At 49.3% G+C, this 13,485-nt stretch overlaps 1 protein-coding gene across 1 annotated transcript in view; it reads left to right on the top strand.

Annotated features, from left to right (window-relative positions):
• The window catches only part of SH3PXD2B (SH3 and PX domains 2B), a 123,674-nt gene that overhangs the window by 39,439 nt on the left and 70,750 nt on the right, over nt 1-13,485 (top strand). The window contains exon 3 of the mRNA XM_070357423.1: nt 12,900-12,975. Within this exon, the coding sequence (XP_070213524.1) occupies nt 12,900-12,975 (76 nt within the window). The remainder of the gene's footprint in view (nt 1-12,899; nt 12,976-13,485) is intronic.

The following is a 13,485-nucleotide window of genomic DNA, read 5'->3' as shown; positions in this document are numbered from 1 at the left end:
GCTTGGCTCAGAGCATAGGGGACAGTCGATCTTTCGTGAAGGAGCAGCTTGGCCAGTGTGGCGTAATGGAAACAGCAGAGGACTCGGTCAGGAGACTTGGGACCCAGCCACCTCTGCTGTGTGGCCGTGGGCACACCCCTTAACCCCGCTGTGCCCACATTTCTTCATCAGTAGCATGGGGGTGGCGATAGTAGAAACAGCTGGCATTGCTGGGATGTTGCCCACTCAGCCTCAAGATAAAATGACTTGTTTAATCCTCTTGTCAAGGTTATCAAATCATACAGATGAAGAAACCCAGGCTCAGAGAGGTTCAGGCATCTGCCCAAGGTCACACAGCCGGTGAGCATTAGAGCTTGGATTTGAAGCTGGGCGGTACCACCGGGGTCCACAGCCTCATCCACTCTGCTGGCCTGTGCGCCCCTCGTGAGTCACTACTTCACAAGGCCCCTCTGGAGTTAAAAGTGATGACGTGTGTCCGGAAGAGGCAAATCCATACAGATAGAAAGCAGATTAGTGGTTGCCAGGAGCCAGGGGGAGAGAGAGAGGAGGAGAGCCTGCTAATGGGTACTGGGTGTCTTTCGGGGGTGATGAAATTGTTCTGGAATTAGATAGTGGTAATTGTTGCACAACCTTGTAAATAGACTAAAAACCACTGAATTGAACACTTTAAAAGGGTGAATTTTATGGTATGTGAAGTATATCTCAATTCCTTTTTGTAGAAAAGTGATGATGTGTGCGAGAGCAGTTTCTGGGCTGTCAAGCCCTCAGCAAATGTCAGCTGTTGGGATTATTGATGGGCATGGGTTGCTGTTAGGAACTGGCATGAAGATTAGAGCAGGAGATGATGCCAGTTTAATAGAGTGGTTAGGATCCTGGGCTTTGATCCAAATGCTGCCACTTCCTGGCCATGAGACCTTGTTTTAGTCAGAAGTGTTTTGGTTATGGATGACAGAAACCTAGTCTGTATGGATTATTCAAAAAGAACATTGATTAGCTAAATGGAACTGAGAAGACTGAGGGTGCTTGGCTTCAGGTCTGCCTGGATCTAGGGGCACAGTGTCAGTGAGGACCTGCCTTCCTCTGGTTCTCAGCCTGCTCTGTGTCCAGACGGGGTGTTGACTGTATGGTGGTGGCCATACAGTTCCCAGCTTATCGAACAACTCAGCTCAGTGACTTCAGGGAAAAACAGAACACCCCAGCGGTTTCAGCACAAGTCTTAGGGGTTCATCCTGGGTGTCTGGCCAGGAAGAGCCCAGGAAGTGGAGGAAGCCTACCACATCCATGCTTGCTGGCTGGCAGAGGAGTAGAAGATCCCCCAGAAGAAGTCAGAGACTTGCTGCCAGAGAAGAGAAGATAACCTGTGGGTGACACAACAGTAATTGCCCCCTCTGGTGGGGGCAGGACACTCAGGCAGAGGGGAAGGTCTGCACAGAGGCCACCAGGGTGGAAGGAAGGAGCATGACTCAGACTCCTCTGTGGGAAAAGAGACTCACAGTTCCCAGCAAGAAGGGCCCCTCTGGCACTTTCTGGGGACAGTCACGCCCACTGCTGCTGCTTGACATCTGACCATACGACTTGTGTGAGGGTGTCAGCGGGAGAGCCCTGGGCTTGGAGTGAAAGGCCTGGTGCCGTCCCAGTCCTCTGTCTGACCCTCTGTGTGGCCTTGGGCAGGCCCCTCAGCCTCTCTGAACCTCCCTTTCTGCCCTCATCTGAGCCTCTCTGGAGAATCTCGCAGAGTGTAACAGAGAGCTGGCCTCAGAGCAGGGCACTGGGCGGGGACAAGAGAGCCCGGAGAGCCCGAAGGGCCCAGGGCGGAGCCTTGAGGAAGTGTGGTTGGTGAGCAATGTAATTTTTTTTGAGCAATGTAATTTTTGAACTGTGGTGTTGGAGAAGACTCTTGAGAGTCCCTTGGTCTGCAAGGAGATCCAACCAGTCTGTCCTAAAGATCAGTCCTGGGTGTTCATTGGAAGGATTGATGTTGAAGCTGAAACTTCAATACTTTGTCCACCTGATGTGAAGAGCTGACTCATTGGAAAAGACCCTGATGCTGGGAAAGATTGAGGGCAGGAGGAGAAGGGGATGACAGAGGATGAGATGGTTGGATGGCATCACTGACTCAATGGACATGGGTTTGGGTGGACTCCAGGAGTTGGTGATGGACAGGGAGGCCTGGCGTGCTGCGGTTCATGGGGTCGCAAAGAGTTGGACACGACTGAGCGACTGAACTGAACTGAGCAATGTAATAACAAACAGTATTGGTGGCTGTTTACTAAAACATGCTAGCTGCCTGATTTATGCATCATTTCATATAGTCCTTGGGCCTCCCCAGTGGCTCGGTGGTAAAGAATCTGCCTGCAAGGCAGGAGATGCAGGTTGGACCCTGAGTCGGAAAGATCCCCTGGAGAAGGGCATGGCAGCGCACTCCAGTATTCTTGCCTGGAGAATCCCATGGACAGAGGAGCCTGGTGGGCTGCAGTCCATGGGGTCGAGAAGAGTTAGACATGACTGAAGCGAGTAAGTGCACACACACGTACATTAAGTCCTCACTCACAGGCATGAAGTCAGATGGGGGAAGGGAAGCTCAGAGAGGCAAAAATCATGTGCCTAGAAGGCAGCGTGGGTGGGATTCAGCCCTAGGGGTGGCTGAGTCTGAAGCCTGTGCTCCTAACCGCTGCACCCCCACCTCCTGGAGGCCCAGGATTGCCTTCGAGTCTGTCTCCTCATAGAGTTCTGCCCTTTGAAGAGAGCTGCTCTTTGAAGGCCCATTTAGCACCTCCTTGTGAGATTCAGGTAGCATCTGTCCTGCGGAGGGCTGCTCTGAGCATGACGCGGCCCCTCACAGACAGACCCTGAGTGTATGATGGATCTGTGCCTTGCGACCTTTGCCCTCTGAGTTTTCCCGAGAGTTCATTGCATCCTCAAGGCTGAGATGGTCGTCCCTGGAACCAAGGGTTCCCTCATGGAGGGCACACTTAAAGGTTTGCTGAGCCAGACTCCAGTTACTGCCTGTCCCTGCGTCCTCTGTCCTAGCCAGGGAACTCAGGCAGGGCTTGCTTCCTGGAGGAGGTGGCAGCTGAGCAGAGTCTTGACTATGAGTAAGGAGTTGCCTCACCGACAGGGTGGGGGAGGTCATCCCACACAGAGGACATCATGTGTGCAAAGATGCAGAAGCGTGAGAGAGCAGGACTGTTAGCTTGGCATCTTGCAGAATTCCCGTGGCGCACGAGCCAGCCGGTCAGCCTGCCAGGCAGGGAGCTGGCGAGAGAAGCCCTGACTGCTTGTGTCCTGTAAGCAGGAGCCCTCCACACTGTGGGGACGGCTTCTGGGCATGGGTGCTTTCAGTGGGGTCTGTTTCCCAAACGTAGCACGTCACAGAGCTGAAGGCAGGCTGCTACATCTTGGTCTGAGCCTTTTGTTTCTCCCCAGAGAAGGGAACTCAGACCCGGAGACGAGAGAGGCTGTCCAGTGTCGCATGGCAAGCATCGCTTGTTTCCACTCTCTGTTGAGATAGGACAGCCCCTGACGCACTTCATGAGCCCTGGGAACTGCCGGAAGCCCCTAGGCTGCACCACAGAAGCCACGGGGAGGGAGTGTTTTCTCCCGTCTTTTCTGGAGCAGGTGTAGGAGGGGCACAGCTGAAGCTCTCGCTCCGCAGGCAGGCCTCGCCCAGTTGGGAAGACTTCCCGGCGAGCTCGTAGCCAACACTTGGCCTGGGATTCCACCAAGCATCTTTACCCAGATACTGTCTTTGCTGGCTCCTCAGACACACTTTCTTTCCCCAGACATTATCTTCTGAAATTGGGGTGTTATACACACCAGCATATTTGTTCCCTTGTGTCTGAAAACCATTGCCATATTGATGGTGTAGAGCTGAGGACATGTAAGCGTTACCTTTCTTCTCACAGCATCTGTGGGAGAATTGATTCCAGGACCGCTCCCTTTCACCCCCCAACAGACACCAAGATCCAAAGATGCCCAAGTCCCTTGTATTAAATATTGTGCATGCGTACTCAGTCACTAAGTCGTGTCTGATTCTGTGGTCCCCATGAGACTGTAGCCCACCAGGCTCCTCTGTCTATGAGATTTTCCAAGCAAGAATACTCGCTCTAGTGAGTTGTCATTTCCTCCTCCAGGGGATCTTCCTGAGCCAGAGTCACACCTGCATCTCCTGCATTAGCTGGTGGATTCTTTACCACTAGTGCCACCTGGGAAGCGCATTAAATAGTGTAGCATTTGCATATAGCCTACACACATTCTCCTGTATAGCTTTAAATCATCTCTAGGTTACTTATACCTAACACGGTGTCAATGCTATGTAAATAAAAGGTAAATGCTATGTAAATGGTTGCCAACCGTAGTAGAATCAAGTTTGCCTTTTCTAGAACTTTCTGAAAGTTTTTTTCCCTCAAATATTTTTGATCTGCCATTGGTTGAATCTGCAAGTAGGGGACCTGAGGGTATGGAGGGCCAACTGCAATTCTTTATTTGGAAAACAGAAAGAGGGAAGATTGTATTGGTTGATTGCATCTAAGGCCCAAACCAGGGCCTGCTAGCACCACCTGGAAAATAACGTCTCCGTTTCTAGACAGCGGCTGACAAGCGGCTGACAATGAACAACCAGTTCTTCATGCATTTGTTCGTCCATTATCCATTCATTCTTTGCACATATATATCCCAAGGGCCTACCATGTACCAGAGAGGAGGTGATGGGGAAGGGGGTGGGCCAGAGGGCCGCCCAGTAAGGGAGTCAGGCTGAGAACATGCTGCCCTGACTGAGAAGGGGCCGTAAGAAGGAGAGAAGTGGGGCTGGGGACAGACAGGACGGACAGCGGGCTCCAGTGGAGACCAGGACATGCCGACATTTAGCAAAGCAAGGTCGTCGAGGGGACAGGATCCCCAGAGGCAACCAGCAACGCACCATCTGTGGTAACTGTAGTCGATGGTAACTGCAGTGAGACAGCTGTTTGCAAGGAGAGGCGATCAGAGCCTGGGAGCTGATTTGCTTTTGGTCTTAGCGTGTCCTGCCCCAAGAACCACATGGCTCCCTGCCAGCCTGCAGCTGCCCGTGACGGTCACCTGGGCCCTTGCACACTGCCTGCCCTGGCTCTCCTGGGACACGGGGCCTTTGTCCCAGTGCGGTAGTGCACCCCTCCAAGTCCAGTCTGCCGCTAACACAAACCACGTGTGGACCTCCACACCAGCCTCCACAATGTTTTCCTTGGACGGCCCGTCTCCTCTCCCTCCACCACAAGCTGCGTCCTGAAAACTGCTGATGGAGTGTTCTCCCGTTCCCTTGTGATGTGGCTGCTTGACGTGGCTCCCTCTCCCTTCCCACCCCCGAGACTGACTCACTTTCCTCCGGGGTTTCCAGTCCTCCTCACTCTCAGCACCACTTCCTTTCATTCTCTGAGGGGCGGGGCATGGACGTCCAGTCTCCAAGGACACCGTCTGCCGTCGGACTTGCCTGGCATGCCTCTGGTCCTGCTGCTGCAGGCCGCCTGGGGTCCCCACAGAGGGTCTGGGATGCTGCCCGTGTCTGCTTCAAAGCCTATGGGGCCAAGTGTGACAGCTCCCTGGCTAGAAGTAGCTTGTGGCCTGTGAACCCCAACACACTGAGACCTAAAGCCAAATAGCTCCCAGGCTTTGCTCGCCTCTCCTGGCGAATAGCCGTCATACAGATTGCAGTTACCACTGATGGGATAATAAAGAAAATGAAATAAAACTGGAGTGGGTTGCCTTTCCTTCTCCAGAAATAAAACTGCTGCTGCTATCGCTTCAGTTGTGTCCGACTCTGTGTGACCCCAGAGACAGCAGCCCACCAGGCTCTGCCGTCCCTGGGATTCTCCAGGCAAGAACACTGGAGTGGGTTGCCATTTCCTTCTCCAGTGCATGAAAGTGAAAAGTGAAAGTGAAGTCGCTCAGTCACGTTTGACTCTTAGCGACGCCATAGACTGCAGCCCACCAGGCTCCTCCGTCCATGGGATTTTCCAGGCAAGAGTACTGGAGTGGGGTGCCATTGCCTTCTCCGATAGATATGGCTAAAAGAGGAGAATGAGTATTATAGTCCAGCCCTGTGCTATCCAATATAGTAGCCACTAGTCATGTGAGGCTACTTAAATTTAAGTTAATTAAAATTGAATAAAATTAAAAGGTCAGTTCCTCCATCCAGTGAAGGTTCCACCTCCAATACAGGAGCTCCCTTTCAAGTGCTTAATAGCAATCCAAGGCCAATGACTACTGTAAGGGACACCACAGATGTAGAACATTTCTATCATCATAGAAAATTCTACTAGAAAGCCCAGCTCTGGCCATTGTGGGGACCTTGATAGTGGGAGGAGTTTGGCCAACCTTAAAACACAGCCTCATGGTGGAATATTATTCAGACCTAAGAAGGAAGGAAATTGCAGTGCATACTACAATATAGATGAAACTTAAAGATATTATTCTAAATGAAATAAGCCAGACACAAAGGACAGATATTTACATATGGTCCCTAGAATAGTCAGATGTAAAGTCAGAGATAAAAAGTAGAGTGGTGGTTGTCACAGTCTGGAGAAGAGGAATGCGGAGTTCGTGTTTAATGGACATAGAGCTTCAATGTGGAATGATGAAGAGGCTCTGAAGATGGAGGGTGGCAGTGGTTGTACAACAATGTACTTAATGCCACTTAATTATATACTTAAAATAGTTGAAATGATCAATTTCATGTTATGTATGCTTAACCCCAAAGTACAGTCTTATAAAATACTGATAATTATTCCCAGATGATTCTCAGAATAGCATTCTTTGTGGGCAGAGTGCAAGGAGGGGTCTTCCTTGTTGGGCACCTGGTGCGCCCCCGTGTCCAGCTCACATGCAGAATCATTTACAAAACCCCCCTGCCCAGCAGGCCGCATCCGTCGGTCTGCAAATGGTGACTCCGACTCACTGGGCTAGGTCTCTGGCCAGGGACACACAGCTGGCATGAAGAAACATCGGGATTAAACCCCGGGGCTGTCTGGTCCTCAGGGATAATGTCTGTGGTTAGACTTTGCAACATTAAACCCGAGACTACTGCTTCAAATTAATAATACCTGCCTCAAATTAATACCACTTGGGGAGACACTTCAGCTCTTTGAGCTCCACTTATGTGGGTAAAAGCAAGTTAGGACAGAGGATGAATAACTTCCTGACCGAGCGGTGAAGACCACAGGGCAACGCAGCAGTGGGCTGGGCCGCTGAGCCTGTGTGCGCACTCAGACAGAAGCGCAGCAGAAGCCTCGACGAGTGTACACAGGCAGGGTGTGGTTGATGGGTTACCAGGGCATACCTTCTAAGAAAATGTTCCTCTGTATTCCAACATTGTCTTCACAAGTAAAATTGAGAGGAAGAAAAGAAGATGCGTACGTGCTAAGTCGCTTCCATCGGGTCTGACTCTGTGTGCCCCTGGGGTCTGCAGCCCACCAGGCTCCTCTGTACACAGGATTCTCCAGGGCAGGATGCTGGAGTGAGCTGCCATGCCCTCCTCCAGGAAAAAAAGGATAGCGTAAATACAAAACTTAAACAGTGCCAGAAAGACTCTGCAGCTGAGCTTGACTAATCACTCTGCTTTTAAACAGAAAGCATACTCCACCTGTGCATGGAACATGAAACTTAGCCTGGCTGATTTTTCATGTTCATGTGATGCTCTGAAGCTGCCTAAGAGAGTGGTCTGAGGGGAAAAGAAGAGGATTTAGGCTAAGATATCTGAACTGGCTGTACCTCCACTTAGCTGTGTGACCTCAGGCAGGTCACTGTGTCCTTCTGCTCTGTAGCTTCTCCATCTGTGACTTGGGGGTTGTGCACTGATTTCATAGAATTATTCTGAAGGACAGATGAATCCAGGTGTCTGAGAAGGCTTGTTAGCTGTAAACTGTCAAACCAACATTCATAGTCATTCATTTCAGTTCAGTTCGGTCACTCAGTCGTGTCCGACTCTTTGCAACCCCATGGACTGCAGCACACCAGGCCTCCCTGTCCATCACCAACTCCCGGAGTTCACCCAGACTCACATCCATCGAGTCAGTGATGCCATCCAGCCATCTCATCCTCTGTCGTCCCCTTTTCCTCCTGCCCCCAATAACTCCCAGCATCAGTCTTTTCCAGTGAGTCAACTTTTCTCATGAGGTGGCCAAAGTACTGGAGTTTCAGCTTTAGTATCATTCCTTCCAAAGAAATCCCAGGGCTGATCTTCAGAATGGACTGGTTGGATTTCCTTGCAGTCCAAGGCTCTCAAGAGTCTTCTCCAACACCACAGTTCAAAAGCATCAATTCTCCGGCGCTCAGCCTTCTTCACAGTCCAACACTCACATCCATACATGACCACTGGAAAAACCATAGCCTTGACTAGACAGACCTTTGTTGGCAAAGTAATGTCTTTGCTTTTGAATATGCTATCTAGGTTGGTCATAACTTTCCTTCCAAGGAGTAAGCGTCTTTTAATTTCATGGCTGCAATCACCATCTGCAGTGATTTTGGAGCCCCCAAAAATAAAGTCTGATGCTGTTTTTCCCATCTATTTCCCATGAAGTGATGGGACCGGATGCCATGATCTTCGTTTTCTGAATGTTGAGCTTTAAGCCAACTTTTTCACTCTCCTCTTTCACTTTCATCAAGAGGCTTTTTAGTTCCTCTTCACTTTTTGCCATAAGGGTGGTGTCATCTGCATATCTGAGATTATTGATATTTCTCCCGGCAATCTTGATTCCAGCTTGTGCTTCTTCCAGCCCAGCGTTTCTCGTGATGTACTCTGCATAGAAGTTAAATAAGCAGGGTGACAATATACAGCCTTGATGTACTCCTTTTCCTATTTGGAGCCAGTCTGTTGTTCCATGTCCACTTCTAACTGTTGCTTCCTGACCTGCATATAGGTTTCTCAAGAGGCAGGTCAGGTGGTCTGGGATTCCTATCTCTCAGAATTCTCCACAGTTTATTGTGATCCACACAGTCAAAGGCTTTGTCATAGTCAATAAAACAGAAATAGATGTTTTTCTGGAAGTCTCTTGCTTTTTCCATGATCCAGCAGATGTTGGCAATTTGATCTCTGGTTCCTCTGCCTTTTCTAAAACCATTACTAATTATTATTTATTATTAGTAATGCAGTGGCTCAGTGGTAAAGAATCCTCCTACAATGCAGGAGTCACAGGAAATGCAGGTTTCATCCCTGGGTCAGAAAGATCCCCTAGAGAAGGGCATGGCAACCCACTCCAGTTTTCCTGCCTGGAGAATCCCAGGGACAGAGGAGCCTGGCGGGCTGCAGTCCACAGGGTCACAAAGAGTCGGACACGACTGAAGTGACTTAGTGCACACACTCATGCATTAGTAAATTGAATATTATTAATCAGGGATGCATTGCAAATATCTTCGCAAATAAGCTGCCCGTATTTCCAGACTTCATTTACGTGCATTCATTGGCTTAGCCAATTTTTATTGCATGCCTACTATGTGTCAGCATTGAAAAACTCTTGGATTAAAAAGGGAAGCCTGCCTTTCCAGCAAGTCCTTTCCAGATGCTGGTAAGCCACAGTTCCCCATCACTGCACAGCATAGCACAGAGTAAGGGCCAGTTGGCAATCACAAATAAAACCACAGCCTCATGGGCAGCCCTTCAGGGTTGTCAGCCAAGCTGAGGGTGACCACCCCCTACCCAGGGGTGTCACACTGAACAGTACTAAGGAGGCAAGGCGCTCTTAAATGACCCTGTTTCCTGAATACTGGGGAGCAATCCTTTTTAATTACCGCTGTAGCATCTCAGAGGCAGGTGATACAATGGCAGAAAAACCATGGGCTTCTGTCTGTGTCCCTGCCCCTTGCTGGCTGCAGGCCCATGGTGGATTTCTTCACTCTGGACTTCAGTTCCCTACATGATAATGTCCGTCTCTTGAAGGGGTATTCTGCAGGTTTTGTGAGAGGATGTGTCCGAAGAATCTAACTGGGCTTGGCATGTATACATGTTTCTCTGCTCTCCCACTTCAGGCCTCTCCTCCGTCCCCCTGCACCATATCTGTGCTTATTTTCCCCAGGCTATTCAAAGCTGCTTTCATGCTATCAGAGGCACGCATCTTTTTTTTAATCACAGTATAGTTGATTCACCAACTTCCCTAGTAGCTCTGTGGGTAAAGAATCAGCCTGCAGCGCAGGAGACCCAGGTTTGATCCCTGGATTGGGAAGATTCCCCTGGAGGAGGAAATGGCAACCCATTCCAGTTTTCCTGCCTGGAGAATCCCATGGGGAGAGGAGCCTGGTGAGCTACAGCCCATGGGGTCGCAGAGTCGGACACGGCTGAGCGCCTAAACCACCACCATGTAGATGATTCACAGGGCTATGTTAGTTTTAGGTGTACAACATATGATTCAGGATTTTTGTAGATTATACTTCACTATAGTTTTACAAGATAATGGCTGTAATTCTCTGTGTTGTACCATATATTCTTGTTGCTTATCTGTGTTATATATAGTAGTGGTGTCTGTTAATCCTGCACCCCTAATTAGCCCCTCCCTCCTTGCCTTTCTCGCTTGGTAACTACAAGTTTGCTTTCTGTGTCTCTGAGTCTGATTCTGTTTTGTATATACATTTATTTGTATTATTTTTTAGATTCCACATACAAGTGGCACCCCACTCCAGTACTCTTGCCTGGAAAATCCCGTGGATGGAGGAGCCTGGCGGGCTGCAGTCCATGGGTTCGCTAAGAGTCAGAAACGACTGAGCGACTTCACTTTCACTTTTCACTTTCATGCATTGGAGAAGGAAATGGCAACCCACTCCAGTGTTCTTACCTGGAGAATCCCAGGAACGGGGGAGCCTGGTGGGCTGCCGTCTATGGGGTCGCACAGAGTCGGACACGACTGAAGCGACTTAGCAGCAGCAGCAGCAGCAGCAGCACAAGTGATATTGTTAATATATAATATTTGTCTTTCTCTGACTTATTTCACTAAGCATAATATTCTCTGGGTGCATCCATGTTGCTGCAGATAGCAGAATTTCGTTCTTTATGGCTGAATACTATTCCACTGTGTCTGTGTGTGTTATATGTGTATATATGCACCCACACACCCCACGCCATCCTAATCCAGTCATCTCTTGATGGGCCCTTGGGTTGTTCCTTGTCTTCGTTACTGTAAGTAGTGCTGCTGTGAATGTTGGGGTGCATGTATCTTTTCAAATTAACGTCTCCATTCTTTTCAGATATATGCCCAGGAGTGGAATTGCTAGGTCATATGGTAGTTCTTTTTTAGTTTCTTGAGGAACCTCCAGACCATTTTCCATAGTGGCCGTACCAATTTACATTCCCACCAGCAGTGCACAAAAGTTCCCTTTTTCCACATCCAGAGGGACACATCTGAAGATCCAGGGTGACTTTCTCCTTGAGGCAAAATGATGGACAGGTTTCTCACATTCGGCCACCACTGTGGGAGGTTCAGGACTCCCTTTTCTTCTCCTTGAATCCTGGGCCTGCATACTAATCAGAGTGGCTTAAAATGGTCTGCTATGAGGCATACAGCAGACACAGGTGGACACGCGGGTGGGAGGGGAGGGTGGGACGAACTGAGTGGTGCCAACATATATACACGCCCACATGTGAAGCAGGTGGTGAGAAGCAGCTGCACAGCACAGGGAGCTCAACTCGGTGCTCTGTGAACCTAGAGGGGTGGGAAGGGCTATATGTGTACTTAGAGCTGATCCACTTCATTGTACAACAGAAACTAGCACATCATAAAGCAGTTACATCCAATTTTTTTAAAAAAGATACGATGCTATGACAGACAGCCTCACTGTACACGCGGTTTACTTCTCGCTTGGGAAATAAAGATTGTCCACAGAGGTTGCTGGGGCCCTGGGCCCTCGCTCTAGGTCCCTTGCTGACAGAAAAGCCACACTATGGAGCATGGTTGTCACATGGCAGGCAGAACTGGAGAGGGATGGGTAAAGTACCACTCCTAGCTCTTCTCCCCGAAGTGAGCCATGTCCCTTCTGCTCACCTTGAATTTGCCGCATCTTATTTCAGGGGGGTGGGGAGGTAGGAATCTACCACGTGCTGAAAGGAAGAACCAGAAATCTGGTGACAGCATTAATGACCACCACATCCCAGCTTTAATCTGTAAAGCAACGCTGGCAGTGGGTACCATTATGGTCACCTAAGGATGAGGCGCAAGATATCACAAATAACAGATCCTGATGATTGTGTATATCCGATCAGATACTTCACATTAATTCCTTAAAATATCAGGGATGCATTTGCTGTTATCAGAAGACATGAAAGGTTTTTGTTTGGGGTGTTCCATCCCTCTTCTTCCTCTGTGCCCACAGCAGTCTGTACTACCTCTCAAGATGCTTCCTACACCACCCGTCAATGATCAGTTTACTTTTCAGTCTCTCCCTAGACTCTGAGTTGCTTCATTGCTGCACCCCATGTGCCTGACTCAGAGCTAGGAACGGAGCTGAGCCAGCCAGGGCAATTTTTCCTGCGGCAGGAGTGTGTCATGACCTCACAGGTGGAGACCTAACCAGATTAACTGAGTCTCCGTGGTTTGAGCACCACCCGGCAATTCTTAGGAAACAGGATGACCTGCCATCCGTGGAATTTGGGGGGCTCTAGTGGGCGTTGTTCATGCTTCAGGTCCTGTGACTAGAGCCCACGGGAAAACTGAGATTGGTCTCTCCCAGCCCTGAGCCTGCACCAGGCTGGCCGTTGCGGATCTAGAGAATTGTTTGTATGGAGATCCTAGGTCTGGTTGACTTTGTCTCCCACTAGTTTGAGTTTTTGGAACACTGAGCAAAGTGAGCTTTTCTCTATCAAATCACGTAGTTCACGTAATTCCTGTAAACTGTCAGAGACGCTTTTATCATTTAAAGGCTTTCATTTTGTTATTCTTCCCATTTAGATGCAGATGTTGGACAAATTTCCCATGGAAGGAGGACAGAAGGACCCCAAACAGCGGATCATTCCCTTTCTCCCCGGTGAGTGAGACGCGTGCTCTCAGATGGGACCTCTAGGCTCTCATACAGCTCTTGGATCGCTCCCCTCTTTGTCCCTGTCCATTGTCCCGGTGACCAGACCTCAGTCTTTTGTAGAACTCAGTGCTTAAGAATACGGGTTTTGGAGTTAGATGCTGTGCCATTTACTAGCTGCGTGACCTTAGGCAAGACACTTCGCCTCTGGGATCCTCAGTTTCTCCCATCTCTGGGAGTAGGGACTTCCCTGGCCGCCCAATGTTTAAGACTCTATGCTTCCACTCCAGGAGGCACGGGTTCAATCCCTGGTTGGGGAACTAAGATTCCACGTGCCACGTGGCAAGGCCTTCCAAAATAAATTAATAACAAAATAAAAGGAATAATTCGAGCTCATGTGGTCTGTGTAGTGAGTGGCACCTATTTTAACAGCTTCTGTTAAAATATTTGTTTTCTGTTGTGCATAACAAATTACAACCCATTTAGCAGCTTAAAATAACACCCGTTTATTATCTCACA

This window comes from Bos mutus, chromosome 20, assembly GCF_027580195.1.
Source record: "Bos mutus isolate GX-2022 chromosome 20, NWIPB_WYAK_1.1, whole genome shotgun sequence".
Lineage (NCBI taxonomy): Eukaryota > Metazoa > Chordata > Mammalia > Artiodactyla > Bovidae > Bos > Bos mutus.
Note: the sequence above shows the minus strand (reverse complement) of the source record. Positions and strands in the feature narration are given on the sequence as shown.